Source organism: Fusarium keratoplasticum, chromosome 12 (assembly GCF_025433545.1).
Source record: "Fusarium keratoplasticum isolate Fu6.1 chromosome 12, whole genome shotgun sequence".
Taxonomy (NCBI): Eukaryota; Fungi; Ascomycota; class Sordariomycetes; order Hypocreales; family Nectriaceae; genus Fusarium; species Fusarium keratoplasticum.
This window is the reverse complement of record NC_070540.1, coordinates 372678-400637: the sequence shown is the minus strand read 5'-3', so window position 1 is coordinate 400637 and position 27960 is coordinate 372678. Positions and strand designations below refer to the sequence as shown.

Sequence of the window (27960 nt, the reverse complement as noted above, 5' to 3'; positions counted from 1 at the left end):
CAATCTTATTCACAGGGCAGACAAAACAAGTAGAATGAAGCCGGAGAAGTGCGTTGACTTACTTGGAAAAAACAGTAGACATGGAAGGTATATTTGATCATCCTGAAATCTGTTTTTATGAACTCCCCCCGTAAAATTCCGAAGATGATGATTCTGATACCGAATGAACCTACGTAGGAAGTGGCATTGCGACATGAAAATCAAGCGACAGTTCGCTCAGTCAAAGTTGCTGGTGGTCTTGTGGTCACTCTGCTCTTCCGCTCACCCCGCCTCAACTCAAGCTCTGGTTGAGCAGTAGTCTAGCCAAATGCCTGAGAGAGCCCACGTGTGACTGGGGTGAGATGTTTCATACCGAAGGAGCGGAGTAGTCATTGATGGTCAAGTCCCAGACAATTCCATGCAAGTGCCTTTCACTGGTGGGTATGACGAGGACGATGAGAGATGCAAGCTTGAATTTGTTCTGTGAACCGGTATCTTGCTCTAAACCTTGTTCAGCTTATCCAGCGCTTGGTCAATCAGAGGCTGGGCATCTGCCAGCGATTCCGTCTTCTCAAGAGATGAGAGCCGAGCCTTCCACACATTCCATCGATCCGGGCAAAAGCCTCTCCATCCAGGCACATCTTTGAATGCCGACAAGCTTTCTCCTGGTCTTGCCACCTTGCCATCAAACTGCTCCGCTTCATCTCTGGCCTTTGCCAAGCTCTCAGCTGCGTAGATGAACCAGACTGCAGCTGCCTTCAGTAGCTCGGGCGAAGTCTTTTGTGCAATCTCATCCTCTGCAGGATCCTCGAGTCCATCACGGAAGACCCAGATGGCGAACAAAAGATTGTCTTCAATATTGGCAGCCGTAAGCCGAGCAAAGAAGGCATTGATGTTGACAAACGCCTGACCCGACCTTGATTGAGCTTCATTTTTCGTGTTAGCTGAGCTGTCTCTTTATTGAGGACGTGAAAAGATCAGTAGTCATACCAATGTCCAGCCGCTCCCGGGTTAGAGCCCCAAACATGGGAAGCTCATCCCAGCGCGTCTCCTGACCCCAAATCTCAATCTTCTTCCCTTCGTGGACAGGCTCCGGCATGCCTTTGATGGCGCGCATCACGTCCACAAGCTTATCCTGCTGGTCATGAGGGGTCTTCTCGGCGGCAGATAGGATGTTGTACCAAAGGGCGTTAAGCCCCTCTTCGAATCGGGACAGATCACCATCTTTGACAAAGGCGGTTCTGCTAGGGTCGGTAAGCTTCTGAGCGGCCTCTTGAGCCGATACGGCCTTGTCGCCGAGCAGCGAAATGACTTTATCAGCCATCGCAGAAAGAACAAAGTGTGTGGTTGAGAATCGGATGCGGCCGGCAGAAGGAAGAAAGGCAGTGGTGAGTGTAGGAGATCGCCGACGATGAATCACTGTTGATGAATGTAACAACAAGCGGCGGCCAAGAGCGAGGGAGACTATAGAAGCGGAAGAGCGCATAAGTCCATCTATCACGTCCGGCGTTCAGCGGTATCTGGTAAAATCTGAGGGATTAATTATCGCCAATCAACAGAACCGAGATAACCACATGGGGAATCGCTGAAACAGCTTACGCCGATCACGACCCGCTTTGTACTACGGCACTTAGCGATGGCCTCACCCACGGGGAACTTTCTGCCGGGGGTATAGCCGTTTTGAGCAGGTGGTCGATGGGCGTCTAGTTGGCATCAAGCACGATGCCTTTGGGGCCAATCATCGTCATGAGGGCAATCACCTGGGGTTTTGGATGATTAGAATACCCTGTCTTACCTCGGTATCGCAAACAGCAATAGCTCGATAGTTGTTGCGGTCAAACGTCTATATATGTACGTAGAATGTTTGCCGTTCAAACAATACTCTAGACAAACACCACTTTGTTAATCACCCATTCACTCCTCGCTGGAACAAACCGTTGGCAAGATGCTCTTCTTCAAGGTACATTGGCCTACTCAATCCCGTCACTGTCATAAACCAGTTGCTGATCCTGCCAGTCCCTCGCTCCTCTGGCCGCTCTCCTGAGCGTTGCCGTGGCCGGCCCCATCGAGAACCGTCAGTCCGCCACCACCTGCGGAAACACCGCCTACTCTGCTGCCCAGGTCCGCGCCGCTGCCAACGCTGCTTGCTCCTACTACCGAGCGGATGACACTGCCGGTAGCTCGACCTACCCTCACACCTACAACAACCGTGAGGGCTTCGACTTCCTCGTCAGCGGCCCCTACCAGGAGTTTCCCATTAAGTCCAGCGGTGTCTACACTGGTGGTATGTCCTTAGATACCCTTTTCTGGTGCCTTGACTTGCAGTCTCTAACTAATCCTCTTTGTAGGCTCTCCTGGCGCTGACCGTGTTGTCATCAACACCAACTGCCAGTATGCCGGTGCGATCACTCACACTGGGGCTTCCGGTAATAACTTTGTTGGCTGCTCAGGCACCAGCTAGTTAACCACCATTCCTGCACATACTTCAGGTACCAGTGCTTATGAATCATTTGATATGAGTATCAAGCATATTATGACCGATGGGAGTGTCACTGAACCCTGAAGGCTTGAGGGGACATCTTGATGTTGATGAAGATTCTGATGTAAATATTGTCGACTGTTGTGAACAGATTTCAGTCAAATTGAGATACATACTTTGAAATTTGAACCCACAAGGCCCGGACAAGCTGGCGTGGCTTACTGGAAGAGGCCATAAGGCCTTTCCTTTTGTTTTCAACCTCTACAGCCCAGCCAGTCCTATCAGATCATAGTTAAAGTCTGCCTAGTACCATCGCCGTGAGGCCCCCGCGCGTTGGCAGAGGCTGTGTACATGCATGTAATCAACCTCAGCCAATAGCATCTCCTGTTTAACCGCTGAGTGCACGCTAAGCTCTCACGAGGCTCTCTGCAGGGCAGCCTGTCTCATCACTTCCTTTGCGTCCGAGACTCGCCTCTTTCAAACTCCTTCACTGCACTCAGGAGCTGTCGGCTCCCATGCCCCTGCTTTGAGCATGTCAGACCCGTTCAGCATCGCCAGCGGCGCTGCCGGTATAACTTCCCTGGGATTCACGATCGCTCAGGGCTTGTTCCAGGTCGCTGATGCGATTGGTTGTGCCGGCGGGTTTATGCCGAGGAGATCAACGCCTTCTCCAAACTGCTCAACCGTGTCAAAGGTGAACTAGCAAACTCAACCGATGTATCCATCGACCTTCAGAGTCTCGTCAAGGATGTCATGGACATCTGTGACAGAGTCTTGACGCTACTCGATCCTCTCTAGAAAACGCTCAAGCCTCTTCTTGTGCATTTTAGAAGCAGTCCCGGAAAGTTTCGACAGCTGGGACTCAGGCTACGATGGGTATTCTCGAGCAGGGACAAGCTGCTCTTCTATCGAGAGGTGTTGAAGGGACAGCATCGTATTTTGGATACAACACTCGAGGTAATGATCCTCTAGATGACCAAGGACCACAGCCCACAAAATGCCTTGTAAGCTTTCCATGATCTGTTAATTATTGTCTATCTCACCAAGTGCCAGTATCATGCAAATTTATCCTGAGAACTCTATGGCAGCTGTAGATCAATTCCACCGTGCAGATTCCAGAATACCGTTTGAACAGTCTTCGCCCGAGAGACTGGCAACCACGAGAGGCATGCAGACAGTCCACGATACTAGTAATGATTCGCCCGGAAGTCTTGATCCAATAGCACATGAAAGGATTTTCGAGGACAACGTGGTTTTGGTCAAGATTGTCAGCTACCTCGACCGAGTTTGGTGAGGGGCTCAGTGACCAAGAGGTCCAGGCCATCGACATGTAGATTGAGCGAGACTTGAGCTCCGAATCACCAGAATCCGTACAAGATCTCTGGCTTGACATGGGGCCAATGCAATGAAAGGTGTTGCGCCTTGCTTCACAAGCGTTACGTTCCTGGCAGGAATCAAAGAAGGAAGACGAATCCTCGAATCCTCAGCAGCGGTCAGGGCCCGATTTCGAAATGCTCATCCATTTCGTATGCCCACCGAGAAACACACATGGCCCCGTTCTGGAACGCGAGGCAATCTACCTTAACGGTACGGATGAAAGCCTGGCTGAAACAGGCAGCAACCTCGGTATCAAAAGATCGCTGGACGACCAACTGTACACTCAGGGGGCTGGAACAGCTAATGACGAGGGTGCAACGTGGGTCAACTTGCTGAACGAGCTACAGTGAATGGAACATGACAGTGTGGCTTGGGAGGAAGAAGAATATATGAAGACGGAAGAGCGCACCGGAGAGCCTAATCCTGATGGGGTTCCAGCCGCCTAGCTTGAACACACAATGGCAGTGGCCTTGCAGAAACACCGGCGGGGCTGGGACACTATGCCCAGCAATGTCAAAAAGCCCTACGCAATGACCATCATCTCCCACTTGATAGAGATGGCGGCCATGCTCGGCCTGTATCGGAAAGTGTTTGATCGAGCCGAGGACAAGTACCGAGCTGAAGGCAACGGCTGCATGCTGACCGGCACAGCAGTCCCAGACCTTGGGCTTGACTTTAACTTTCAGGTCACCAGGAACCGAAAGTTCAGGGAAACCCGCCTTATCCCTACTGGTGACGTCAGGAACCTTTGTTTTGGCGTCGTTCCAACTATCTATCGAAACCTGAAAAATACTGAAAGAGCCGGGTATCCGACTGACGAACCCCTGGACCCCAGTGTACTTCAGGTTGGGAGAAGAACAGTGTGGATCTACAACTTCTTCTCGAGGCTTATTTATCCCATCTTACCGCGGACCTTCAGTGGTAAATTCGGAATCCTGCCCGCGTTGAGCTCAATACACATGGTAAGCGGATCCTCGACCACAACCGGGAGTCCTATCTTGTGGGGAAGATGCACTTGCTCAAGGCACTGCATGAAGCCATGAATGACTACGATCAAATCTTGACGGTGGAGGATGATTCTGACATCCCGCAGATGACTCAAGCACGGGCGGGGAATCGAGAAGTCGCCCAGGGCGTCTTAAGATCGCATATCCAAGAGGTCCTGCGACTTCTCAATACAGATGACGACCGCGCCTCAGACACAGATCCCGACCGGAACACAAACGTATTGCCTGCTACGTATAGAAGGCAGGCGTCTGTTGGGGATCCGTGAGGCCAGCCCGGAAGAGCGACAGGACAAATTCATGGCATTTTACTTTTCAAATATCTGTCCCAATGTATCAGCTCGCACCAGTAGAGCGACATATCATCAAAGAGCTACCTTAGCCACTCATATCGGACACATTCCCTGGCACGGGGGGGTTAGTCGAGCCGAAGGGTGGGCGGATGGCCTGGGACCTCCCTCACCCGGGTTGTCTACCATTGACCTGGGCACTGGAAGCGGAGAGCAAGTTCCCACGACAGAAGCCGTCGCCTGTCAGCTAGTAGAGGAAGTGTCTCATGATGATTTGTGGTGTACGCTGATCTTTCGCATGATTTGTTGGTTGATGCTTCTTCGACAGGTCAGATGTGCAGGTGAACAAGAGTGAGTTGCTTGGGAGTGGAATGCCGGTCTACATCTCATGATATTTGTGTTGGCCATTTGGTAGGGATTGTGTCTTGGTGGATATGAATGCATTTTTATGACAATATCTATATTCGGCTGTTAAATGGCAGTGCGACAGTCTCCCCGTCTCATCATAGGGATTTCTTTTGTCGTCGTTGGCTTTAGACCTCGCTTTTACTGGACATTCTGAAGGGGAAAACATGGGCAAAGGTCGTGCTGATCTACTGGCTTCAATACGTGCTCTGCATTCTACCACCATAGCTTTCATTTACAAGTAATAGTTCGTGACTAGTCATGTGCAACTAGCATAGACAATCATCCCAAATCACTCAACAAACTCCCAGGTCACGTCTTCCCATCCGACCCTCCTCGAAACCTTGGCACTCCGAAGCGCTGTCCCCCCGATGGGCTTCCTCGATCCTAACCCTAAGCCAGGATCTTCAGATTCGGGCACACGCACCCCCTCAACATTATATCCAAGAGCAAGAATACCAACAAAGCCCATGTTTTCCGACAAAGCAAAGTTTCGTCCTGGACATAAATGTTTGCCTCCTCCGAACGGGATATACGCACCGCGACGCTGCTTCTCTTCCTGTGGCGACACATTGAGAAATCTCTCTGGTAGAAAGATCCAGGCGTCGTCACCCCAGACAGAGTCAGTCATGTGCGTGAGACTACCAGGCCACTGGACGTTGGTGCCCTTCTTGAGAAGATATTCTCGACCTTCTTGATCTTTGATAGTCGTGTCCTTGACCACCCGTCGCTGGCCAGTGTTGTGGATGTACAGACGCAGAGTCTCTCGGTAGCAGGCATAGAGAAAGGTGCACTCTTTGTTCATCTCCTTGACCGAGATTGTACCCACACGACCCTTGTCTTTGGCGCTAGCGATGATGGAAATAGCCTCCATTTCATTGCGGATTCTTTGCGTATACTCTGGGACAGAAAAGACATGTGCCAAGAGCCAATACAGAACAGCGATAGTGTTAGTCGTTGCGACCCAAGGAATCGTAATCTCTTGGATGCCAAGGTCACGGTCATCGAATCCTTCTCTTCGGAGAATCTCTGTTCGCTTTTGGATGATTGATGATACATCGGGACGGGTCTCATAGCCTGCTGCATAGAATGATTCAAGGAGGGTGTTTATCTTTTCGCGAGCCCGTAGAGGCCCTGGAGCAATCAATCCGGGCGTGATACCGATGGCGAATCTCGCAACACCCTCATCAAAGTCCCTGTTGTTCATTAGTAAAAACGAGATTGCATCAAGGGGTATCTCACCTTATCAGATGCAGATGCTCAGGGGTAAGTGGGTTCTTCTCTCCAAAGATTGCCACCATAGTGGCATTGCCCAGCACATCCCAAGACCACTCATAGGCGTCTGAAACTTCAACCGGACTTGGACCTAGATCATTTAGGGTTTGCATCATCTTGGTCAGCGCTGTGATGTTCATCCTGGACAGATGGTCTCCCATCAAGGTATAGTGGATGACGTTCAAGAGACCATCGATAACATGTCGTTGCTCGATTATGTCTGACAGTTTTTTGCTCAAACCGAACAAGCCGACAGGGACCTCTAGCAAGAAGGGGTCGAAGCTGATGTCGCCGTTCTTCATGGCTGCAGTTATGAGATCGGGAGCGTTGATGATGTACATTTTGCCGTGGAGCATGGGCAAAGTACAAATCGGTAATGGGTTCTCATTACTGCCAGAATGTTAGAGGATTGGTATGAGGAGCGCTCGTTGCGGGCTTACTATATCCTGATATACCAGCTGCTGCGCTCCCTTATCATACCAACGATATGGCCGATGAAGGGAATCCGAGGTCTCAGGACCGGAGGCTCGCGTGGATCAAAGGTTGGATAATGGAGTTTCTTCAAACCCACAAAAAGGAGAGGGATGATGATTGCTGCCGTGAGAACAACAGGCGAAGTTCCTTTCTCACCGCCAAAGACCCATCCAGCGCTGATGGGCTTCCCAGGTGCTCCCATTGGACCTGTCCGCTCGGCGGTCGCCATGACGCTGTGTAACCAGCTAGAAGTCGATGTGGTGCTCTGTGGTATAGAGTGGAACAGCTTGCTAAATGGCTGACTGGCGACGTTGTTGCTTTTGGAAAAATCTACCGACCACGATTGCTTCAACACATCAAGCCAATAGAATAGCGATATTTATCAAGAGGCGTCATATGAATCTTAGCGCTTATCACATCGAATTTTACCGAGGCCAGGGCGCGCTAGACCTGAATTCAGGCCCATCCAACACAGGCAATGAGTGAGAACGCCACAGAAGAGTCTAGACTGTCAGCTAAAAAGCAACGAGCAGAAGACACGGGGAAGCACGATGGGCCTGAGCTAGTTGTTATAGCACCCTGTGTGAAAAGGGCACCTTGAACATCAACACTGAAACAAGCAATCTACACAAGATTCTTTGGGAGAACTGATACCAAGTAGCCCTTTCTTGGGGGCTGTTTGCCTGCCTTCGGCTTCGCCAAAAGGTGTGATACCCGCGCGCAGGGCGGCGAAGTCTAGACCAGTCACGAGATGGTGTGGCTGTTGCTGAGTGAGATTCATCGATGCCGGTAGCATCCTAGAAACACAATTTTGCGTCACCATTAGTGATGATTTGCTAGCCACATAGCAGCGTTGAGCTCTGTAGCTCAGCCCATTTATAGGCTGCGCAGGTGTCTGCACACGATGTCTCTCTATCCATTCATAAATGCATTTTCTCTAACATTAAAAGACGGCCTAAATCAAGTTAAAAGAAGACTGCATATCACGACTCGTTAAAACTACTTGTTCCAGCTAACATTGAAGGTCGTCTTCACACCCACCTCTCATACGGGGCTCCCTCATTCATTGCCGCTACGGAATAAAAAAAACCTTGAAACACCATAACGGCATCAGTTTGGCTGTAGGAGTCCATCCACAAGCAGCTACGCTTGCAAGACTGGCATGAAGAGTTTGGCCTGATGGACGGGCTTAAGACGCGCAATAATCTAAAGCGGAGTACAAGCGTCACCGCCTGCCTCAAAAGGAGGTCCATCATGCACTCATTTGTTTCGAGGGTTACTAGCAATTGTTATCCTGCTCATAACGGTAGCAAGAAATGAAGCAAGTGTGATAGCGTGGTCGAAAGTGGGATATCTCCCACGACAAACTCCCACCCCGGCACACATAAATGTTTCGACTCAGGCGCCATGGACGACGGAGAATCACAGGACTCATGACCTGTTAGTTATTGCATGCCTTACCAATTTGGCCGTATTCCTGCCATAAAAGAAGTCGTTCGACATGCTGTCAGTGCGGCCACTTCCCCTCTTGCTCAAATGGCGTGCCAGTAGTAGCAACAGACGCTGAGGGGTTTATGATATGAGTCTTGATATTTAGTTAACAACAAACTTTCTCCATTTATTCCACATGCTTCTAATGTCGGCCAGCAGGCAGCGTTGAGCCTTCTTGTCCATCCCAAGACCGGGCCCCTGAAGACTTAGGAACAGTACGCCAGGACAATAAGGGCGATTAACGGTAGGTGTTTATTTTCATACTTATTCAACATTCCACACATATATCTCCGCCCCAGCACGATATTCCAGCCGTCATCAAGTAGGGTAGCGGAACAGGACCTGGAATTTGGTTTGTGGAGGCTGGAGAATCAGGGGAAGATTGATCGATGAGGCGTGTGAGCAGGATCACGACGCTGAATAAGCAAACGTAAAAGTCTCCGAAATGCATTCTTTCATATCTATCCGGTCATTTACAAGGGTTATTGAGGCAAAAGGGGGATTTTGTGTGCGGGGGTCATGAGGCCCTCGTGCCAAGACAGCGCGGAGGCGAGGGCAGACGTTGTCCGCAAGCGAATCCTTTCCAGAGGACATAAGCGGTCATAATTCAGTTCTAATAATCCTTCTAAATTTTATCGTAGAGTGATATTCCCCTCAAAGACCGGTCAATTGCCTGATATCACCCCCTCCCTTTCTCGTAGCCGCGTCCCCTCATGTCAGGCATCCAAGCCGGAAAAATGATATTCCAGGGCACAATGCCCTCGATCGCGTGTAAGGCTGTTGGTCCGCCTCCCGCTCGTCACTTATAAGCCGCAGCGCGTACCCTTCCCCTTTAGCAGCACCCAGATCCTTCATCTGCGCTGCCCGTTCCCCTTAACTTCATCGTCTGTCTACTACTTCTCCCCTGAATCATCCTTCACCATGACTGCTGAGAACAACAATACTGTCTACGTCGTCACCGGCGCCAACAGAGGCATTGGTCTCGGCCTCGTTAAGACCCTACTCTCCCGCCCCTCCGTCACCGTCATCGCCAGTGTTCGCAATGACGATGCTGCTACAAGCCTCAAATCGGACACTGACTCTGTCACCAAGGGCGAGAATACCTCCCTCATCATTGTCAAGCTCGATTTCTCCAATGCTCTCGCCCCTGAGCAGATCCGCGATGCCTTCACCGTTGATCATGTCGACATTTTGATCAACAACGCTGCCTTTTCCCCGTCCATGACCCTCGCGGCCGAGACTCCTGCCGACAATCTTCGAGCCGCTTTCGAGATAAACACCATTGGACCTCTCACGGTCTTTCAGGGGCTTTGGCCTCTACTGCAGAAGTCAACGGCTCCCAAGGTGATCAACGTCACTTCTTCTGTCGGTTGTATCACTATCCAGGAAGGTCCTGGCGGTGCCTATGGTCCTAGCAAGGCTGCACTCAACTGGCTCACTCGCGCTCTGCACATGCAGAATCAGGGGCTTGTGGCTGTTGCACTTCATCCTGGTTGGGTTCAGACGCGTATGGGAGAGCTGTGTGCCAGGGACTGGGGCTTTCCTGGTTCTCCCCCTGAGACCATCGAGTGGTCTGTTGAGGGAATGCTTCAGATCATTGATGAGGCTACTAGAGAGAAGTACTCGGGCAAGTTTGTCACGTACAAGGGCCAGGAACTTCCTTGGTGAAGGCGTCGCGGGACGATTTGAAAATCATGGCCTGTTGGAGGGCTGATACTATGACTATATCTTTGTAATCGCTGTCTTGTAAAGCTCCTTGTGGCGAGCGATGTCACTGTAGATCAAGTTGACAATAAAGTGGTGTTCTTAGTATCAACGTGAATTCCTACGTCATTCTGATGTGCCACCACGATTCCTACCATGTGGGCCTTGTATACGACTTAATCACAGGTCTTGTCTGTCAACTTGGTGTATGAAACAATTGACACTCAGTAATCACCCCTCATGGGCTCATAACCATTGATAGATGTGCTTCTCTATGTTACCCCAGACCCAGCTGGCCTTTGCTCTTGAGCCAACCTGCCTTCACTGATGATGACAACAGCAGTACACAAAGTGCTATAGCTTATAGGAGAGAGACTGCGATTTTGCATGTGGCAATAAAATCCAGGGCTTCCTCGCACAAGGATGGCAGTCAAATCTTACTTAGCGCTGTTGAAACACGTCCACCTAGCTTGATCTGGTGAGTGGCAGCAAAAGATATAAATAATGAACAATATATAGCCAGGTACACTGTCTAAAACTTTCACCTGAAAAAAAAAATGAATAGGGTTCAAAATTAGTACAACGTGGTTAAGCCTCATGAAGGCTCCCAGCCAGCGGCTATTCTGCAACAGTAGGCACCTTCATATTGCTTCTCGAGCTGTCCAGGGTACCAGATATCATACTAGGCGTTGAAAGAAAATAAAAACTGGTGGTTACTATCTGATGATAGCAAGGTCTGAGAACGGTTGTGGTAATGGGGACCCCTGCCAGGCGCTTGCAAGATGGGCACCACTCGGTCGAGGGCTCGTACTTCCTAACCGTCCCACCAGGCATCACCTCAAATTGCAACTCTATCACCACTGGATAGCTTTATCTACACCTGAGATAGGTCCTGCTCTAACTACCTAGGGTAGACTAGAAAACCCCGTTCCCTATTCCTCCCACAAAATGGCGCCCTGAATGCAAAATTCAGAGACCTTGGACCACAATGAGGTCTCTATCACTAGAGAGACAAAGACATATGACGAGAAGTAGGCGAACTACGAGTCTGCTTTGCCTGCTGAGCTCATCTCGGCTGACTCCCAGCACTTGCACAGGAGGCTTGGCCTTAAGTTCCAGAGTAAGATGGGAGCAGAAACAGCAAGAATCCAATACATAGATAGACTATTTCACACTCACTCTTCTATGTCCCCAGCGAGCGCTTGATGACTGGGATTATTACTATACTTCTCTTCCTACCACTTCTCATCACTTTCCAGACACGTTGAAAGTCGTTTATGACCCATCAAAGAAGGGGCCTTTAATTGTCTTTGCCAAGCGCATCTTCTCAACCATAAATACAGTATATGTTAACACAGATCAAGGAACTGAACAATCGCCACTGGCGTTCCTAGTCCAGCTTCAAAGGGGTACCTTGATTATTCTCATGCCAGAGCCTCAGAGCCAGAGACGGTCGACTTGGGCTCGTTGCCCGGTTCCTCATCAGAAACCTCCCGAACAACCAACCAGGTCGGAATTATTTGCGCAAACCAGAGGCCAGTCCTAGATCATTGTTAGTTAATTCTTCACATATCTTTGTTTCTTCTTTTCGTACAGCAGAGATGCTCCTCCCAACATGGACCACTTGACCTGGACCGCGTATCCAAAAGCTGCACCGGCAGTGTTCACCGTCTTCAAAATACCCGTGTATCGCGCCAGCTCTTCAACCTCCGTGGAGAGAGTACCGATGAGAAAGTAAACGTAGCACTGATACATGTCATTGGCATATCTGTCCAGATGTCAGCTTGCCAGGAACGACGACAAAATGGCGTAGCGAGACGTACTGCCAGTATATGTATAGGACGATACTCAGCCAGTAATCACCCTCAACCCAGTCCAACCCGACTGGCTTCCAGTCTGTGTAGAGCTTCTGCACAACAATGTTGTAGATCCAGCTGCTGGTGTAAAGGCTGAAGATGATGTAATACCCACGCCGCGCTACCTGTCTCCGTGTCCATCCGCTCCGGTCAGTCATGTACCAGAAGGTGATATTTCCAAGAATCCCGGTGATGGAATGCAAGAGACCTCCCAGCGCTCTGCCGCGAACGGAGTGGTAGACGGCGTTGAAGTTGCCATGGTAGGAAAGATACCACTGTGAGTAGATAAACATGGGCAGAAGAAGGATAATCTACTTTTCTTATCAGGAGCTGCTCTGAACAGGGTAGTGGGGTTCTCACCTCTCTTCTTTTCACACTCGAAAGGGTCCGTTTTGCTTCTTGCCATGGCCCTCGCTGTCTGTTCATCTTGACGGGTTGGCCATCGGCTCGGATGACCTTTTCAGGTGGCGACAAAAGCCATGCGAGGATGGGGGCGGCAGACGAGAGAAAACAGTGGGATATATGTGACTGAAAATACCAATTAGCTTTGCTTCATGAGATTGATTGAGCTCTTCTTACTTGGAGAAATTGATCCGGCCTTGTTTCTCTTGGTGTTGAACGCGATAGCGATGATGCCGCCTAGCAAGGTTCCCAAAGAGAGAGAGTTGTACCAACTAGAAACTTGATTGATGTTAGGCTTTGCTATTAGGGGTGAAGAAGTTGCTGCCACGTACTGAAGAATCCCTTCTTCCAAGGCTCTGGGTAGGAAAGGATGATGGCGCCTTGGACGACCCTGTGAAATTTAATTGGCCCCAGACTCTTCTAAACATGGATGGAGATGGTAGTAATAAGGGGAGGGTGACATTTAAACTTACCAAAGAATGGATGAAGTAAGACCGCCAATTGCACTGGCGAAATACATGAACCAAACCGTCTTGAACTTATTGGCGCAATACAAAGATGCTCCGCGAATTGGAAAGCATAGCAACCCAAAGCAGAGAGCACCTCTCACTCCAAGAATGTTGATGGCAACACCAGCAAAGAACGCAAAGACGCAATTCATGCCATATTGCATACCGCTCGTGATGTTCACAAGTAAGGGGTCCTTCAGGCCACCGGCTCCAACAGCACCTACACCCGAGTTAGGTCGAATGCGAAATGGAGGAAGGGATGATGCTGAGGGCGTAAATGATATTTAAAGCCCAGTATTAAAAACGTACCGAGTGCGCTGATCATTCCAGGACCGCTGAAAAACAAAAAGGCCACGATGAGAGCCTGGAAGGTCGTCCCTCGAAAGAACGGAATCTTCTCGGGCATGACAGGTTCCGAGACGGCTTGATTCTCAACCACGGAGCCGGTCTTCTCGCCCAAGTCAGGCTTCTTTTCCTCTTTGACTGTCATGTTGGTGATCACCGATACGTAACAAACGATCCTGTCACTGGGGTTGTATACACCATTATGGATAGAAGACACTCTGAAACTTATATACCTCCTTTATCGGACTTGATGTTGTGTCCTTTCATCCGTTTCGACAATCGTTGTCTCCCGGCCGTTAGTATCCTTGCTATGGTATCATCGACCCATCCGTTCGCATCAGTCATCTAGATAGACACTCAGAATTTGTCTCTAGATCTCTGGATATACGTTTAAGCGCCGTGGTGGTAGCGCAGATATGAGACGCAAGCGAGTCGTCCGATTGTCGTGGCCACATCCGCAAGCCATATACCACAGGCTGAGAACAACGTCATTAATCCTTGCACATACATCTTGGAAGTTATGGTCTGACCATCGTTCCTTCGCCGGTGGGATGGAATCTAATCCACTGTAGGCCATGAATTACTTTTGCTGATAACATTCCTACAGCTGCACTCATTCTGGGCTTGAATCACGCAATAGAAGCCGCGGAAGCACTCCGATTGCGGCAAACTATATGGGCTTACCACCGCCGTATGATAGCCAGGAAGCAGGTGTCGATGATGAGACTCGCTTGTCTAAGCTGACTCGGCTACTGTTGATACGGCGATTCTTGCATCATGACTCTCACGATCGCCATCGTCGGTGGTGGAATCGGCGGCCTCGCGGCTGCGATTGCTCTTCGCCAACACCCCGGTATTCAGGTCCAAGTCTACGAACGGGCCAGTGAGTTCCACGAGGTCGGTGCGCTTATAGGTCTAGCCCCTAATGGGCTCCGGACTCTGGAGAAGTTGGGCGTCCAGGGCGTCTTGGAGGACGAGCTTGGATGGCGCAACCCTACCGGAACACCCACGTTTACCAAGTAAGCCAATACTCACCCCTGTTTTTTTTTTCATCTTCAACTCGGTGGCTATGTATTCAAAGGCGGCTTACACACGTCTTACCCTACCAGGCACTGGAAGTTAGGGGATGTCGTGTCCAACAATGCCTACGAGCGAGTACCCGATCGACGCCATCACTTTTCCCGCATGCACCGGGCCCTGCTGCAGAAAGAGCTGTTGAAGAAGCTGCCCGAGGATATTCTGCACCCAGGTAAGGTTGTGACTGAGGTGCAAGTGAGCGAGGATGATGCCACGGTGTTCTTCAAGGACAAGACGTCGACGACGGTGGACCTCGTTATCGGCGCGGATGGTATTCGGTCGGTATGTGACACATTTAGCTGTGGTCATTTAGAGAATAGCAAGGTTGACTTTAACCTCAGCAAGTTCGAAAGACCCTTGTTCCCCAGTATAAACTTATGGGCTGGGGGGACGCAATGTTTCGAGCAACGTTCCCGTATGAGTTGGTCCAAGACATTGAGGGTCTGGACCAGGACTCGACTCGGTGGGTGAGTAACTCCAGAGGCCCCGTTAACTGTTGCTCGGGGTACGAGCTAGAAATTTATATCTAGCAAAGTCCGACATCCTGGTTTTTCGCATCAAGGCTAGGTATTTCGTGGATAGCATTGCTTATTGTAGCATCAAGACTAACAGGAATGGACAGGGACAAAAGGCTACGGGGTTACCTTCAACTTCAATGCCAACACAAAGGAACTCGACGACTTGAAGAAGCCACTTGAAGATGTCGTGTGGAACTCGCCTGCGAGCGTTGATGACGTCCGTGACGCATTCAAGGTGTGCCTACCATCACCCTCAAACCTTCAACATCCCACCCTGTCCCGTGAATCCCCTAATAACCATATACTCCCAGGGATATCACCATCCTGTCCCCGCAATCATCGACCGAATACCACCCGGCACTCTACGAAGATACACCAACGCATTCGGCCCCAAGCTAGATACCTGGACCTTTGCAGATCGAGTAGTGCTCATCGGCGACGCAGCCCACGCCCACGGAGGCGCTTTTGGCGCCGGAGCCTCGCTGGCAATCGACGATGCCTACACGCTCTATCTCGCACTACGAGCCGTCTTCCCACAGGCACTTCCCATATCGAGACCCATCCCACGTAGCCACATTGGCCTAGCGCTGAACTTGTACGAGTCGGTTCGGCGTCCGCATGCTGCCAGGGTCCTGGACATTGTGCTGCAGGATCGCCAGAAGCAGTTTGCGCGCAATGAGGGACTTAAAGCTGCTGGAAAAGAGGAGAGCGATCAAGATTTTAGGGAGAGGATGAAGGGTAGAAAGGGTGCGGCCTGGCTTCATGAGCATGACGTGGAGAAGGCATTTCAGGAGGCCATTACCCGTCGATTTTCATCGGGAGAACAAAACGGTCACGTGAAGCCGTAACTTCTTGCGTCTACGATCATGGAGGGTAAAGTGGCGTTACGATGAGATATTAGTTAGGAAAATATGAGTTGTTCATTGTGCTACACCCTTACGTTCTCCCACCACCCAAAATGTCCAAGCCAGCGCCGTGATCTCAAGGGGCAAATGGCTCATACCCTCTCCTGGATACTAACAAGAACTTGGGAGAAACCTGAATTTGTGGGGGCAAAAGAACTGAGCTGCTTTATCGACAGGAACTGGGCATGGTCGTAGTGCAAGGAGAGCTCTCTAGTTACGGCAACTCCAAATGCCACAGATTCGGGATCACAGGCTATTAATATTATTGGGCTTTTTTGTCACGGTTTAACTAAGTACCAAGATATGTCTAGTCGAAGCCCATGGCTTGCTTAGGCGGTACCGCTTTCTCCGTTCTCGTTTGGTTCGTAAAAAAAGCCCAGCTCCTCATGTGACGTGATGTTGAGCCTGCGGTCTCCAGCCAAACGACTCGCCTGCTTGATCTCGCCGACCTTTCCCCTAATCCAGACCTGCTGCGGGTCCCAACGTGGTGGTCGTTTTCCATCTCCCCCATTCTCCAACCCCAGCTCAGGAGCCCTTACAGCAGTTGCGCTGAGATCATAGAGGCGCTCCATATACTTGACATCTTCGGGAAAGTTTATCATGTGAATTGGCTTCCCCTCCCCCTTTTGGAAATGCTCCTCCTTCACCCACGACTCCATTTCATCCTCTGACGGGGGACTTAGTCGGCCAGACCAGATTCGACTAATGACAGCACTCTGGGTCTCAACGAGGGGGAACGGAATCCCCCTCTGCGGAACACTAAGGAACGCCAAAGTGGGATCTGCGGTGTAGAGCATGTTCTCCCAAAGATGTTTGACGTATCCCCCTCTAGGGTCGATAATGCCGGGTTCAAGGGATTCAAGGAAGGGGTAGGAGTAGTGGAAGCCCGTGCAGAAAATGACTGCATCAACTTCAGTTTCGATGTTGCCGTTGGCGAAGTGAATAGTTCGGCCCTCAGCCTGAAACTGGGTGATTTCGGGAAGATGGACAGTGGAATTAGTGTTTGAAGGTGGCTCGAGTCCAACTTGTTTCTCTTTCTCCGAAATGATGACGGGCAGTTTGGCAACTCGAGATAGCTGAGCTGTCAGGTCAATACCGGACGCCGAGTTGCCAATGATGATGACTTTCTGACTTTGCATTAGCAAGACGTTCAGTCTTTTCCATCAAAAAGGAAAAAGAACCCTCTTCATTTACCTTTCCAGCATATGTATCAGGCCGCCGGTAGAATTTGGAATGGAGCAGGGCCCCTGGATGGGCTTGGTCGAACTCAACAAGTCCGGGAATGCTTGGGACGTATGGGTCATTAAAATGACCGCTCGCCACCACAATAGCGTCGAATTCGATTCGAGAGACTTGGTCAGTCCGAAGGTCAAGGATCTCTATCTCCCAGGCTCCAGCTAGCCTTTGAACATCTAGCACCTGTGCTTGAAATTGAATGTAAATCTTGACATCTTCTGCATAGCCCTTAAGATACTGCAAAACTGTTTCATGTCTCGGAAATAGAGGCGTTCCAGCCGGGAACTTCTCATCGGTAAAGTTCATCAGTGTATGCGGAATATTGGTCTCAAGTTGTTCATAGACCGGCGTAATAAACTCGAACCTTTTGCCATCTTCGACCGATATGGCTTCATCCGGGTGGGAACTTGGGTGTTCTCGTGGAACATGAAAGTTGTCTTCTTTGGCGAGAGACGTGTAATTCCAAACACCACCTGGCGTGACCCTTTGCTCAAACGCCTGCACGTAGGTGAACTTCTTCTCAGCAAGTAGATACCTAGAAAGTCCTGGTCAGAGGAGCCACATGCAAAAAGTCTGGGATAAGGACCAAGAAATCACACCTGAGAGCTGCCAGCCCACTTGCGCCCGCCCCGATGACGGCAACACGGGAGACCCGAAGTTTCTTGGGGGGCGACATTGGAGGTTTCTGCGTCGATGCCTAGGGCTCCTGTGTAAAGCACAGACGGAGCAGGGCATAGCAGGGCGTGCCTGATAACTCCAGCGTGATGGATGTCCAACACCAATAGTCACTGATAAGCGGCAGTATTAAAAACCAATTTGTCAGCTAAAGCCTGTACATGCGCCTCTCATCCCACCTTGGAGCCGTAATCCACCATTGAAGGACGCAATGCGTCTAGCCTTGCCCCTGTAACCAAGCATCACGTCATCCATGGCTTGGAGTTTAGTGATTCTTGGCGCCAGGAACAACGGATATACGGACATAAGACCTCCCTGCGCTTTTTGATCGAGCCATAACCAATGTGGGACCCCTTGGCACCAGTGGTGAGGTCGAAACCAGGCGCTGGTTAGCTTCGCGTGCCGAGCTGAATAATTGACGTGCTTCAAGGGATTCTTGATAAGTTATTTTCCGGTAGAAAGTAGCTATCCTTGTGGACAATGCTAGGTAAAGGTTGCTTCCCGAGGGATAAGCCATCCGTGCTAAGTTTATGTTGGCAGAGGGTCAGGCGTGTCGTACTGAACGAGTAGTGTCACGTCTGGTGATGTAGTTTAGGGTATTATGTGTAACTAAGCCCTGTTGAGAGCTGAAGTCTCAGTATAAAAGATAGCTATGATAGGTCTTGTAGATACCTGTGGGATAACCTGGGACTGAGATGTATGAGCTTCGGTTCATGGTAGGACCGAGAGGAGTGAGGCTGGGTCCTTTCGGTCTGACCCGGGACCTCATACCTGACGCCGGGGATGTCAACCCGAGACTAGATGCCAGGGACAACAAGGACTGCGGACATGAGGAGACAAGAACGAGGATAAAGGAGACGAGCTTCATGGTGATCACTGATAAAATATTCAAGTTTTGAGGGGTTCGGAAGCGATGGGCGATTGAAGTAGAGTGTTGGGTGACGTGATGTTGAAACTTGAGGCGAGAACAACATCGGAAGACCGAGCAGCCAATTTCTATATAGCTATGAGACTTTGTGCCTTTGTATCTGATCTTCTAAGGCTGCAATTTCTCTCAAGCTGGATTACTTACACAGAGCATTTCCTCAAAACCGCTTAGGGGAGTAAGCAAGGGATGAACAATGTGGATCTTGAACGATACCGAGCATGAGTGGGGGAACTCATGTTGGTATCAATGTTAGCTTTGATGAGATTCACATTTTTGGGCTGGGCTGCTGGTACGAGGGCGAGACTGGCCGATCTGGTTGTGGTACTTGCCACCAGGAGCAGATATTTCGGGCAAGGCATAGGAAGACGTCCTGACACAAGGGATCCACGTGTTGGGATCCAGATCTAGTATTGTGCATCGAATCAAACTTTCATTTCAGCCAAGGAAGAGGGAAACTACAGGCTTTAACTCAACATTGCGTAATGATAGTCAATTCACTTACGCTCGAAATCTTTCCAAACCTCATATAGCCTTTGAATGTTTTTGGATGCTTTGAAGTACATATCCATACCCAGCAAGCCTTTAGTTGGACTCAAGACCCTCAAGCAGGTCGAGGGTCTTGAGGTCTATGATAGCCGCACAGTATCTCTTCGCCATAGCGTCGACTAGTTCCTGGGGTTGCATCTCGGATAGGGCGAGACTCCAAATGAACCCGTGTAGTGTGTGCTTCCGGTACTCCTCCCAGAGTTCCTCCTTATTGAACCTAGGCCCTCCTTTCTGGTGCAGGGTGTCGAGATAGTGCTGGAAGAGCTGCCCGTCGTTCTTCCTGCGGTCGTCGATGGAGAGTGAGCCAGCAATGAAGTAGGCCACGTCATGGATCGCCGATCCTCTGTAAATGCATTGCCAGTCGAGAAACCCTGGCTCGCCCGTAGGTGTGATAAAGGTGTTGCCGATGTGAGGGTCCCCATGCACGATACAATTCATCTTGGTGTCGGTGTTGCTCCAAAGTGTCTCGAAGGCCTTGGCCATCCGCTCACGATCTGCAAGCTCATCGGGTACGGGAGGCCTGGAGTCACCTCCGAACCTTGCCCCCCAAGACTCAGCAGATAGCAAGGATCGCATAATGTCGCGGATCGAGAACTCCCTGTTAAGCCATGGAAAATCTCTAGGCTCGCCGCCCCATGTCCTGGCGTGCAAAGTAGCCAATTCCTCTACCCCAGCCCGGACGCGTTTAACTGGCCAGGCTTCAAGGGGGTTGCCAAACCTATAGCCCGTAGCCTTGAGATCCGCGAGCACGACGATTCCCTGCTGGCGCACCTCGTCTATTGCGCAGTGATAGGCATCGGGCAGACGCATCTGGACGGTGGGGCTGATGTAATGGTAGAACTCGGCTTCAAGCTGGTACATCTGACACAGAGACGGCTGAAGGGCCAATATCGCCGGGTTGAATCCGCCTTTCACGCAGACGGCTGTTGGGCCATCGGCTGGATCCTCATACGTCAGCTGGACGAGGATTTTGGAGGCAGTCCCGTGAATCGTTTCAACAATTGATGCATCCTTAACCCGCTTCCCCAATACCTTTGAGAACCAAGCTGGGGTTAGCTCCTCAGTGGTGACGGGTAAAGGGTCGGCGGATTCTATCATTCTGTCTGTCTTGACAGAAATGTCAGTTATTGAGACGGTTATGGTTACTTGAGGGGGAACTTGCTGCGTTGCGATTATTGAATGAAGATTAAGCTAGGATGGGAGGAGAGGAGGTCACCTAATAAGTCATGCTCTCTATTTCTGCTGCGCAGAATGATACTAAACAAGGTAATTCTCAGTGTCGTATCATGGCCGCTGACTGCATACGGCCCCATCAGACTGCAGGGCAACAATAGAAGCATCTCACCAATTCAGGGGTTCCATTGGTGGTTTGTAGTTGTACTCCACTTATTGCGTAAAGTCTAATGTTGAATATAATACGACATACGCCGTACGCTGGGGAGGATATGGTCGCGTGCGCTTTACCTGCCCTACCTATCCAGGGAGTTCACGAGTAGAATTGCCAGATCATTCAGTACGAGACTTAGGAATACTGGAGCCTCGGCCAGGCCGACAAAAAAGCATTCCACACGAAAATCCGTGCCGCTCATCGAGTCACTTGATCGGAAACGTGACTGCAACGCAGGGCATCTGTCGGAGAGTTGATATTCATCCTCATATGCGCACCCTTATATAATAGACACCCAAAACAATCGCCACGCTACGAATAATTAACAAACAATCCAACCGGAAAACAACATTTGCTCGTGTTCCAAACGCGGTTCTGTTAGCCCGAGCCGCCCGGTCCCAAGCTCTCCTACTCGAACTGACCTCCAATGCCCAGGAGTGAAGGAGGGTGGTCTTCTTTCAAACCCGAAACTTCCTTTCCTGTTGATTTCCCTACGTTGCTATCTTGTTGATACTCTACTCTGTCTGTGTCTGGCTCGCACGTCATGCTTGAGACACTTTGAGTTTGAGCCATACTCATAGTTGGCCTGAGAACATGCGAGATGAGAACGAGCCATATGTGACTGTTGCAATCGGGCAGAGACTCACGGCTTCTGATTCTCCCAGCTAATCGACTCCCAGCCACAAATTAAGGCGGGGTTAGACGGCATATTTTGCAGATAATACTTAGTCTCGGAAGTATTGGAACTGATCAAGTGAGCGAGTAGTTTGAAATGTACAGAAAGTATGTAAATATTGGTGATGTCTCGTGATTGTGCACCTTGCGTGGGAATCTTGTTTGGATGGACACAATCGGGAGAAAAACAAGCCACTGATAAAATTGGATCTTCGCAATTACCTATCAATCTTTGCTTGGGAAAAGTAGGGGAAGAGCGAGCCTTTTTAGCATTGAGGACTGAGACTATTTGATAACAAATGTGATGTTTGCGAGCTGAATTCAAAACCACCCGCACATGTGAGGCCGTAGGGTAAGCGCACGATTGTGTTGGACGCGCGCGGTGTGTGTGAAAATCCAACATTTGATTGGCTGCTTTGGCTGAAACACCTGAACAACTCTGCTCCTAGAAGAACATAACTCTGATGAGCTTCATAAATAATTATGCAGCGTGAATACACATATGTACGTGATGTACACAAATGGGTCAGCGCGTGTGGTTGAGGAGGATATCTAAGGATGCAGCGTACCCAACAGAGAGGCACGCTCCCTATCCCATGACTTCTTGAAGGAAACTCAGTGATCCCCTGCCAAGCGTGTTCAGTAAAACATCTCGAAACAACCTCACACCTTTGAGTCCCACCACCGGCCAACAAAGATTAGGCGCGGCGCTTCCCGCCTCGAGATTCCGCCTTGCTGGTGAGCCAAGTCCTTGGCCCCCAATCAACAAGCGCCCAGATGTGTGAGGAGAAATGCAGCGTGACGAGGCTGGGCGAATCGGAAGGACGCCAAGACGCCTCTGGCACACAATTGTGCGCACCCTCGACCGAGTCTGAATCAGCCTGTCAGAAGCGTCCATCCCGCAGCCTGGTTTTCAGCTCTGGATTATCTCAATTCCGCGGGGAAGGGAATGGGGAAATTAATTCCTCTCGGTCGCATACCACTGTCGCTGGTTGAGCAGCCGCCATGACGGATCAACCAGGCGATGAGGTGATATCGCACAGTTCCTCGTGGATCGGACTGGTCACTGAGGACGAGGGCTCGGTCGGCAAAGAGCCTGAAGATGCTGCCAAGGTCGGAGACGAGGATTACGTGGTCTCAAGCTCGACGGCGCGAGGCAGCGCGTTCTCCAGGTTCAAACAAAAGTATGCGGGTGTGCCGAAAAGCAAACCCGAACCGTAAGTATTCTGATTCGCTTCATCAGGCACCGATGGGACACTTATTCACTGACCAAAAGACAACATGTGATGATTCCGATGCACTCTACCCCATTCGGAATGCCGGTTGGCTTCGACACCGACCATGTACAAGTCTGGAAAGGATTTCAACAGGTTGATCGGTTAGATGAACCAGTGAGCGCTTGATGCCTCAGTCTTTCTTCAATGAAACATAAACGTTGACGCGCTTAGCAGATGTCCAAAAGCACACCTACACCGGGCCGTTATGAGTCGGTCAACTCAATGATGAGCGGCACAACCTATGTCAGCGCCGAGTACAATCCCTTCGAACACAATGTCTTCGAGCTTCCAGACGTTCCCTACAACCAAAATCCCTCTAAAAATACTGATGAGGGACCTCTCTTCCGGGCATACTTTTCAGACGCTCACTCGGTCTTGCAAACGACCAGTCAGATACGACAACTCATCGTTTCCTTGAATCCACACCTTCGAGACTCAAACGCTTACTTGACGGACCGCATCGCGTATCACTATGCAACTCAGGTCTACAAACTCGAATGGCAGCATCCATTCCTCGGCATCATGGGACCTCTCGAGTCCAACTTTTTCCACCCCTTCATATGCACGTGGAAATCTTGCAAAAGCATCAAAGCGTTTCGTTCTCTTTCGGACCTAGTCACTCACATGGATGCGGTACACAAGCGACAACAAATCCCAAAAATGCGACTCCTTCAACCCCCACACCAAAAGCTACTCATGTGCAATTTCTGCGACTCGAGATACGCCGATTTCGACTTCTTGGACGCACATGTTGCAACTCACATGGTTAAAATTGGCCAAGGATTTCTGGACAGCACCTGGAGAGATTTTGAAGCTGATCCAGGGGCGTCTCTGGGGATATGGCAGAAGAAGCCTGCTGAGCTTGACAACAACCCAGAGCCGCCCCAGGCCAAGCCAAGTCCACCTCCAAAGGAGAGATTTCCTTACGGTGGCTTGTTTCCTCGAGTAGGTATCGAGGGCTCAGTCCCCAAGCCTCGCCCCCAGAGGGCAAAGACACCGCATCAAGAGTTGTTCTCCCTAATAACGCCGCCACCCGTACCTGAACCCCCCAAGGTCGTCAGCCCTCCGAGGACAAAGACTCCACATCAACACTTATTTTCTCCAATAACACCCATGGATTCTATTCCAGAGTCCTCAAGAGTCGTTAGCCCTCGAAGAGCAAGGACTCCGCACCATCACTTGGTCTCCCCAACGACACCCAAGGAGCCCGTGTCTGCCTCCCCAAAGATTGTTAGCCCCAAGAACGAAAAGATCCCCGATGTCGTTTTATCCCCTTCAGCGAGGCTCAAGGATACTCTTCCTGAGGTTTCTGCCTCAGTGTCTCCTAATCCCCCCGAGACGCCACCGCCCCCGAAGCCATCGTTCAAGCAGATCGGTATGGCTACAGTAGAGGTGAAGATGATCCTTTCGAAAAATGTGACTAGAACTACTGCTGCAGGTGGTGATGAAAGTGACTCAGACGATTCAGAAACGTCTTCCGAAGGATCGGAAGCACGCGATGCAGATCAAGGCGCAGGGAGCGGCACAGGTGTTGGACAGGGATGGGTGGGAGCACCCGCAAGTGGACAACAAGCGTCGTGGGCTGGGATCTCGACTCCCAGTGGCCAAGGTGTGGGAGAGGGTGGAGATGGAGGACGAAGAGGCAGAAAGAGGAGAAAGGGTGATGATCCGGCGTTTGTCATGGGATCTCGCCCTCGGTTCGCCTGCCCTTATCGGGTATTTGAACCTGATGCCTTGAACTGCCTAGAGAGAGGGCCCAAAAATCCTCTGGGTGGATGCGAGGATATCTCTCGGCTCAAGTATTCCTTCATGGTCCCATTTTAGATGATATACTGACATGGCGCAGGCAACATCTTGGTCGTCGTCACAAGCGTTCCCGTCGCTGCAACCGCTGCTTGAAAGCCTTTGAAAGCGACGCCAAAGCACGCACACACGAGTCACTCGCAGCGTGTCCCATAATACCGCTACCAGATTTTGAGCGTTTGATGAGCGCGGCGCACGAAAGCATTACCGAGCGATTCCTGACACCCATGTCTGATTTGGCCGGTTGGTGGTTTATCTTTAAGCTGCTCATTCCGGGGATGCAGGATCGAGACTTGGAATCTTTGAAGATGGAGTACTCGCCATGTGAGTGTTCACGTATTGGGGAGGCGGTGGAGTTACTGATCGTTGGTCAAGACTATGTTCACCGAGCCCCTGCCATCATGCTTCCAGCAATGAACTTTTCAGCCTCGATTCTTGATTCAGTCCCTGACCAGAATATCTCAGCCCCTGTAGATGTCTTGTAAGTCAATTGTTGTCTGGAAGGCCGCCCTCTAATCGCTTCTGCAGTCCAAATCCTCCAGATCAGATGCTCTTGGGTACCGACGCCAACGCGGCCACGTCGACTTTCGTATCACAGCATTTTTCAGTACCCGTGTTCCAAGTTCCAGACCCATCAAATCCAGGAAACATTCCCGAAATCACAATATCAGCAGGCCTAGGTTCATTCTCTGGCGCGTCATCCGATCAATCGAATCCATGGACGCCTCCCCGTCCATCTACCCCTGCAACCACCACTGCACCGTCGACATCATCACGAAGTGCATCTGGGAGCGTGGCAGGGAGTGTCAGTCAAACTCAGTTGGAGAGAAATCACATGCGACTCAAGAGCCAGTACAAACAGGTTGAAAAGGAAAATGCCAAGTTGAGGGAAGACAAGTATGCGAACAGAGGAGATTTGGAGCGCGCAGAAGCTGTGTTGGAGGAGGTGCTAGGGTCAGTGGATCTGTCGCAGGATGCCTTTGACAATTTGAGCCAAGTGTCGGAGATTTTGATGGAGATGAAGCGACGGTTGGGATAATCGGTAGCGCCATTGTACCAGAAGAGGCATTGGAAGGGCATGGCGCGTTCTGTATCTTGATAGAACGGTTTTGTGTTCATTGCCATTGCTGGTTCGCCTATTTCTCCTCTAACGATGAGAAAGGGTCAGTCAAAGAACGTCAGTGTGTACCTGGGCACTCGAAACCTGTGTCGCGTCTGTGTAACAGTCACTCCACAGAATTAACCTCGGCTTTGGCCTCAACCAACGAAACCAACAGGCGTCACTCTCAACAATACTCAATCCAACAGCTATAAGTCAATAGTTACATTCACACAAACCGACAATGCAACTTGTCAACTCTACCAACCATTCACGTCCTGTGCCTTGTTCCGTTGACAGCTGGCAACCCGGCCCGGGATCCGCGTTCCAGACACCAGAAGCGGCATGGTCTGGCAGATGGCGCAAGTCTAGTCACGAACTTGGCACACGGCATCAGGTTTTAGCGGCATGTCACCCACGAGCTAGTCAACGACCAAGAACGAGACCCGTTTATATAGATCTCGAGACATACGAATAGCTTCATGTTCTCCTTTACACTTGGTCATTACTTGGCCTCAGCGTCTTCCCTCTGACCGACCGTCACAGCATGCACAGCTTCCTATTGGATACTCCCCCTGACTCGCGTCAACACGGGCCGAAGCTCCCGATGCTACCTCCGCGTCGAAAATTCCCCGTGATTAATGGGGCCACGGCTCGAGCGCGCGCTATTCCCCTCACTCCCCCCAATCTCCACACGCTTCTTTGTTGTCCTCTCGCATCTCTTCAATCAAAATCGACCTTTGTATACGGCTCGTCATGTCTGATCTGCGTGCCGCGTCCAAGTCGCCTGCTGGGGAGCGCACACCAGCTGCTACAACTTCTCCGCTCGTCCAGCCCCAGATTGTTCCTGCTGATGACGTCGAGGTGCCTTTTGACTGGTCCTTAATGCCTCATGCATGCGGCTGATCTTTTGAACTAGGGTGACGCCTTTGATGATGGCGATTCGTCTCTTGGGTCGGATGTGTGAGTGCCCCTCGAGGGGGTGAGACATGCTTTTAATGTGAGACACTAGAGAGAGCTCGACTGCGTCAGTGTCTGCCAGCATTCTAGAGTATCGTCAGATTCAAGGTCGCACTTTTCACAGCGACAAATTCGATACAGAGTATTCGTTCCCCAACGATGAGCGGCAGCTTGAGTCCGTGGATATCACGTACGATTGACTCCCCGTCCAATTGATGCTTACTGACTGTCGTAGCCACCACTACTTGATGATCCTCTTGGACGGCAAGCTATTTCTTGCTCCAATTAAGGATGATGTCCAGGTGCGGATTAATGTATCCAAATTGTGGAGAATATGAGTTGACGTGAATTTGTTGTAGCGTGTTCTTGATGTTGGCACAGGAAGCGGTAAGGTCTCTCATGCTCAACGCTGACGCCTTGCTGACCCTCTCATAGGTATTTGGGCAATGTACGATTGCTACACTCCTTGACGGATATCGTCGTGCTGATAAGCCATAGTGATTTTGCCGACCAGTATCCCGGTGCCGAAGTAACAGGCACTGATCTATCTCCCTGCCAGCCCAAGTGGGTTCCGCCAAATGTGCGCTTCGAGATCGATGATGCCAGTGAAACCTGGACCTGGAAGGATAACACCTTTGATTTTATCCACATCCGTTACCTCTTTGGCGCCATTAGGGACTGGACTGCTTTGTTCAAGGAAGCCTATCGATGCTGTGCACCCGGCGGATGGATTCAGTCGGCCGAGGCTGGTGTCGAATTCCGCAGCGACGATGGAACCGCCGAGAGGCAGGATGTGCTGAGGCTAGGGAAGAAGATGTATGAGGAGGGCGGTAAGGCTTTGGGGCTACCATTCTTCGTGCACGATTTGCAGAAGAAGGGTATCGAGGAGGCTGGATTCCAGGATATCAAGATGGTTGAGTACAAGGTGAGTGCCCAAGGTGTCGTGTCATGTTTGGTGAGCTGACTAGAACTTCTTAGATTCCTGTGGGCGACTGGCCCAAGGACCCTAAGCTAGCAGAGATTGGCCGGTTTGTCAGGCTCACGCTGGAGAACGACCTTGAGGGTAAACAATTGCTATCTGGCTGACTCTTTATTCATGCTGACTGTACCCACAGGATACACTCTCATGCTATGGAAGCATGTCCTCCAGTGGCCCGATGACGAGTACCAAGTTTTCCTCATGAGCATTCGCAACGCCATCCGCAACCGCAGGATTCATAGCTACTTCATGGTGCGCTACCTCTACGGCCGCAAGCCGGAGGAGGAATCAAAGTAGTTTGCTTC

At 50.6% G+C, this 27960-nt stretch overlaps 11 protein-coding genes across 11 annotated transcripts; 6 read left to right on the top strand and 5 right to left on the bottom strand.

Annotated features, from left to right (window-relative positions):
* Positions 1-480: 480 nt before the first annotated feature.
* NCS57_01371400 (uncharacterized protein) lies at positions 481-1303 on the bottom strand (the record flags this gene model as incomplete). Its single annotated transcript, XM_053063340.1, has 2 exons — positions 481-905; positions 970-1303. 2 exons carry the CDS (start codon positions 1301-1303, stop codon positions 481-483), a joined length of 759 nt encoding a protein of 252 aa, XP_052906673.1.
* Positions 1304-1909: 606 nt separating this feature from the next.
* On the top strand, positions 1910-2440 carry NCS57_01371300 (Ribonuclease T(1); the record flags this gene model as incomplete). Its single annotated transcript, XM_053063339.1, has 3 exons — positions 1910-1939; positions 1996-2263; positions 2328-2440. The coding sequence occupies exons 1-3, from the start codon at positions 1925-1927 to the stop codon at positions 2438-2440; spliced, it is 396 nt and encodes a 131-aa protein (XP_052906672.1). The 5' UTR covers positions 1910-1924.
* A 1853-nt stretch (positions 2441-4293) lies between these two features.
* On the top strand, positions 4294-5108 carry NCS57_01371200 (uncharacterized protein; the record flags this gene model as incomplete). Its single annotated transcript, XM_053063338.1, has 2 exons — positions 4294-4797; positions 4929-5108. The coding sequence occupies 2 exons, from the start codon at positions 4294-4296 to the stop codon at positions 5106-5108; spliced, it is 684 nt and encodes a 227-aa protein (XP_052906671.1).
* A 718-nt stretch (positions 5109-5826) lies between these two features.
* On the bottom strand, positions 5827-7512 carry NCS57_01371100 (uncharacterized protein; the record flags this gene model as incomplete). Its single annotated transcript, XM_053063337.1, has 3 exons — positions 5827-6730; positions 6777-7199; positions 7250-7512. 3 exons carry the CDS (start codon positions 7510-7512, stop codon positions 5827-5829), a joined length of 1590 nt encoding a protein of 529 aa, XP_052906670.1.
* Positions 7513-9695: 2183 nt separating this feature from the next.
* Positions 9696-10442, top strand: NCS57_01371000 (uncharacterized protein; the record flags this gene model as incomplete). The annotated part of the gene is made up of 1 exon (XM_053063336.1): positions 9696-10442. The coding sequence occupies one exon, from the start codon at positions 9696-9698 to the stop codon at positions 10440-10442; it is 747 nt and encodes a 248-aa protein (XP_052906669.1).
* Positions 10443-11902: 1460 nt separating this feature from the next.
* Positions 11903-13735, bottom strand: NCS57_01370900 (uncharacterized protein; the record flags this gene model as incomplete). The annotated part of the gene is made up of 8 exons (XM_053063335.1): positions 11903-12020; positions 12073-12246; positions 12302-12645; positions 12837-12862; positions 12914-13015; positions 13069-13127; positions 13210-13465; positions 13555-13735. The coding sequence occupies 8 exons, from the start codon at positions 13733-13735 to the stop codon at positions 11903-11905; spliced, it is 1260 nt and encodes a 419-aa protein (XP_052906668.1).
* Positions 13736-14367: 632 nt separating this feature from the next.
* On the top strand, positions 14368-16033 carry NCS57_01370800 (uncharacterized protein; the record flags this gene model as incomplete). Its single annotated transcript, XM_053063334.1, has 6 exons — positions 14368-14609; positions 14700-14949; positions 15009-15134; positions 15198-15234; positions 15290-15420; positions 15497-16033. The coding sequence occupies 6 exons, from the start codon at positions 14368-14370 to the stop codon at positions 16031-16033; spliced, it is 1323 nt and encodes a 440-aa protein (XP_052906667.1).
* A 386-nt stretch (positions 16034-16419) lies between these two features.
* NCS57_01370700 (uncharacterized protein) lies at positions 16420-18002 on the bottom strand (the record flags this gene model as incomplete). The annotated part of the gene is made up of 3 exons (XM_053063333.1): positions 16420-17217; positions 17285-17861; positions 17926-18002. 3 exons carry the CDS (start codon positions 18000-18002, stop codon positions 16420-16422), a joined length of 1452 nt encoding a protein of 483 aa, XP_052906666.1.
* A 1509-nt stretch (positions 18003-19511) lies between these two features.
* NCS57_01370600 (CHK domain-containing protein) lies at positions 19512-20573 on the bottom strand (the record flags this gene model as incomplete). The annotated part of the gene is made up of 1 exon (XM_053063332.1): positions 19512-20573. One exon carries the CDS (start codon positions 20571-20573, stop codon positions 19512-19514), a length of 1062 nt encoding a protein of 353 aa, XP_052906665.1.
* Positions 20574-22542: 1969 nt separating this feature from the next.
* NCS57_01370500 (C2H2-type domain-containing protein) lies at positions 22543-25656 on the top strand (the record flags this gene model as incomplete). Its single annotated transcript, XM_053063331.1, has 6 exons — positions 22543-22754; positions 22814-22928; positions 22989-24613; positions 24661-24941; positions 24993-25098; positions 25146-25656. 6 exons carry the CDS (start codon positions 22543-22545, stop codon positions 25654-25656), a joined length of 2850 nt encoding a protein of 949 aa, XP_052906664.1.
* An 816-nt stretch (positions 25657-26472) lies between these two features.
* On the top strand, positions 26473-27952 carry NCS57_01370400 (uncharacterized protein; the record flags this gene model as incomplete). Its single annotated transcript, XM_053063330.1, has 9 exons — positions 26473-26580; positions 26636-26679; positions 26729-26866; positions 26912-26978; positions 27036-27063; positions 27112-27124; positions 27175-27601; positions 27655-27739; positions 27792-27952. The coding sequence occupies 9 exons, from the start codon at positions 26473-26475 to the stop codon at positions 27950-27952; spliced, it is 1071 nt and encodes a 356-aa protein (XP_052906663.1).
* Positions 27953-27960: the final 8 nt, after the last annotated feature.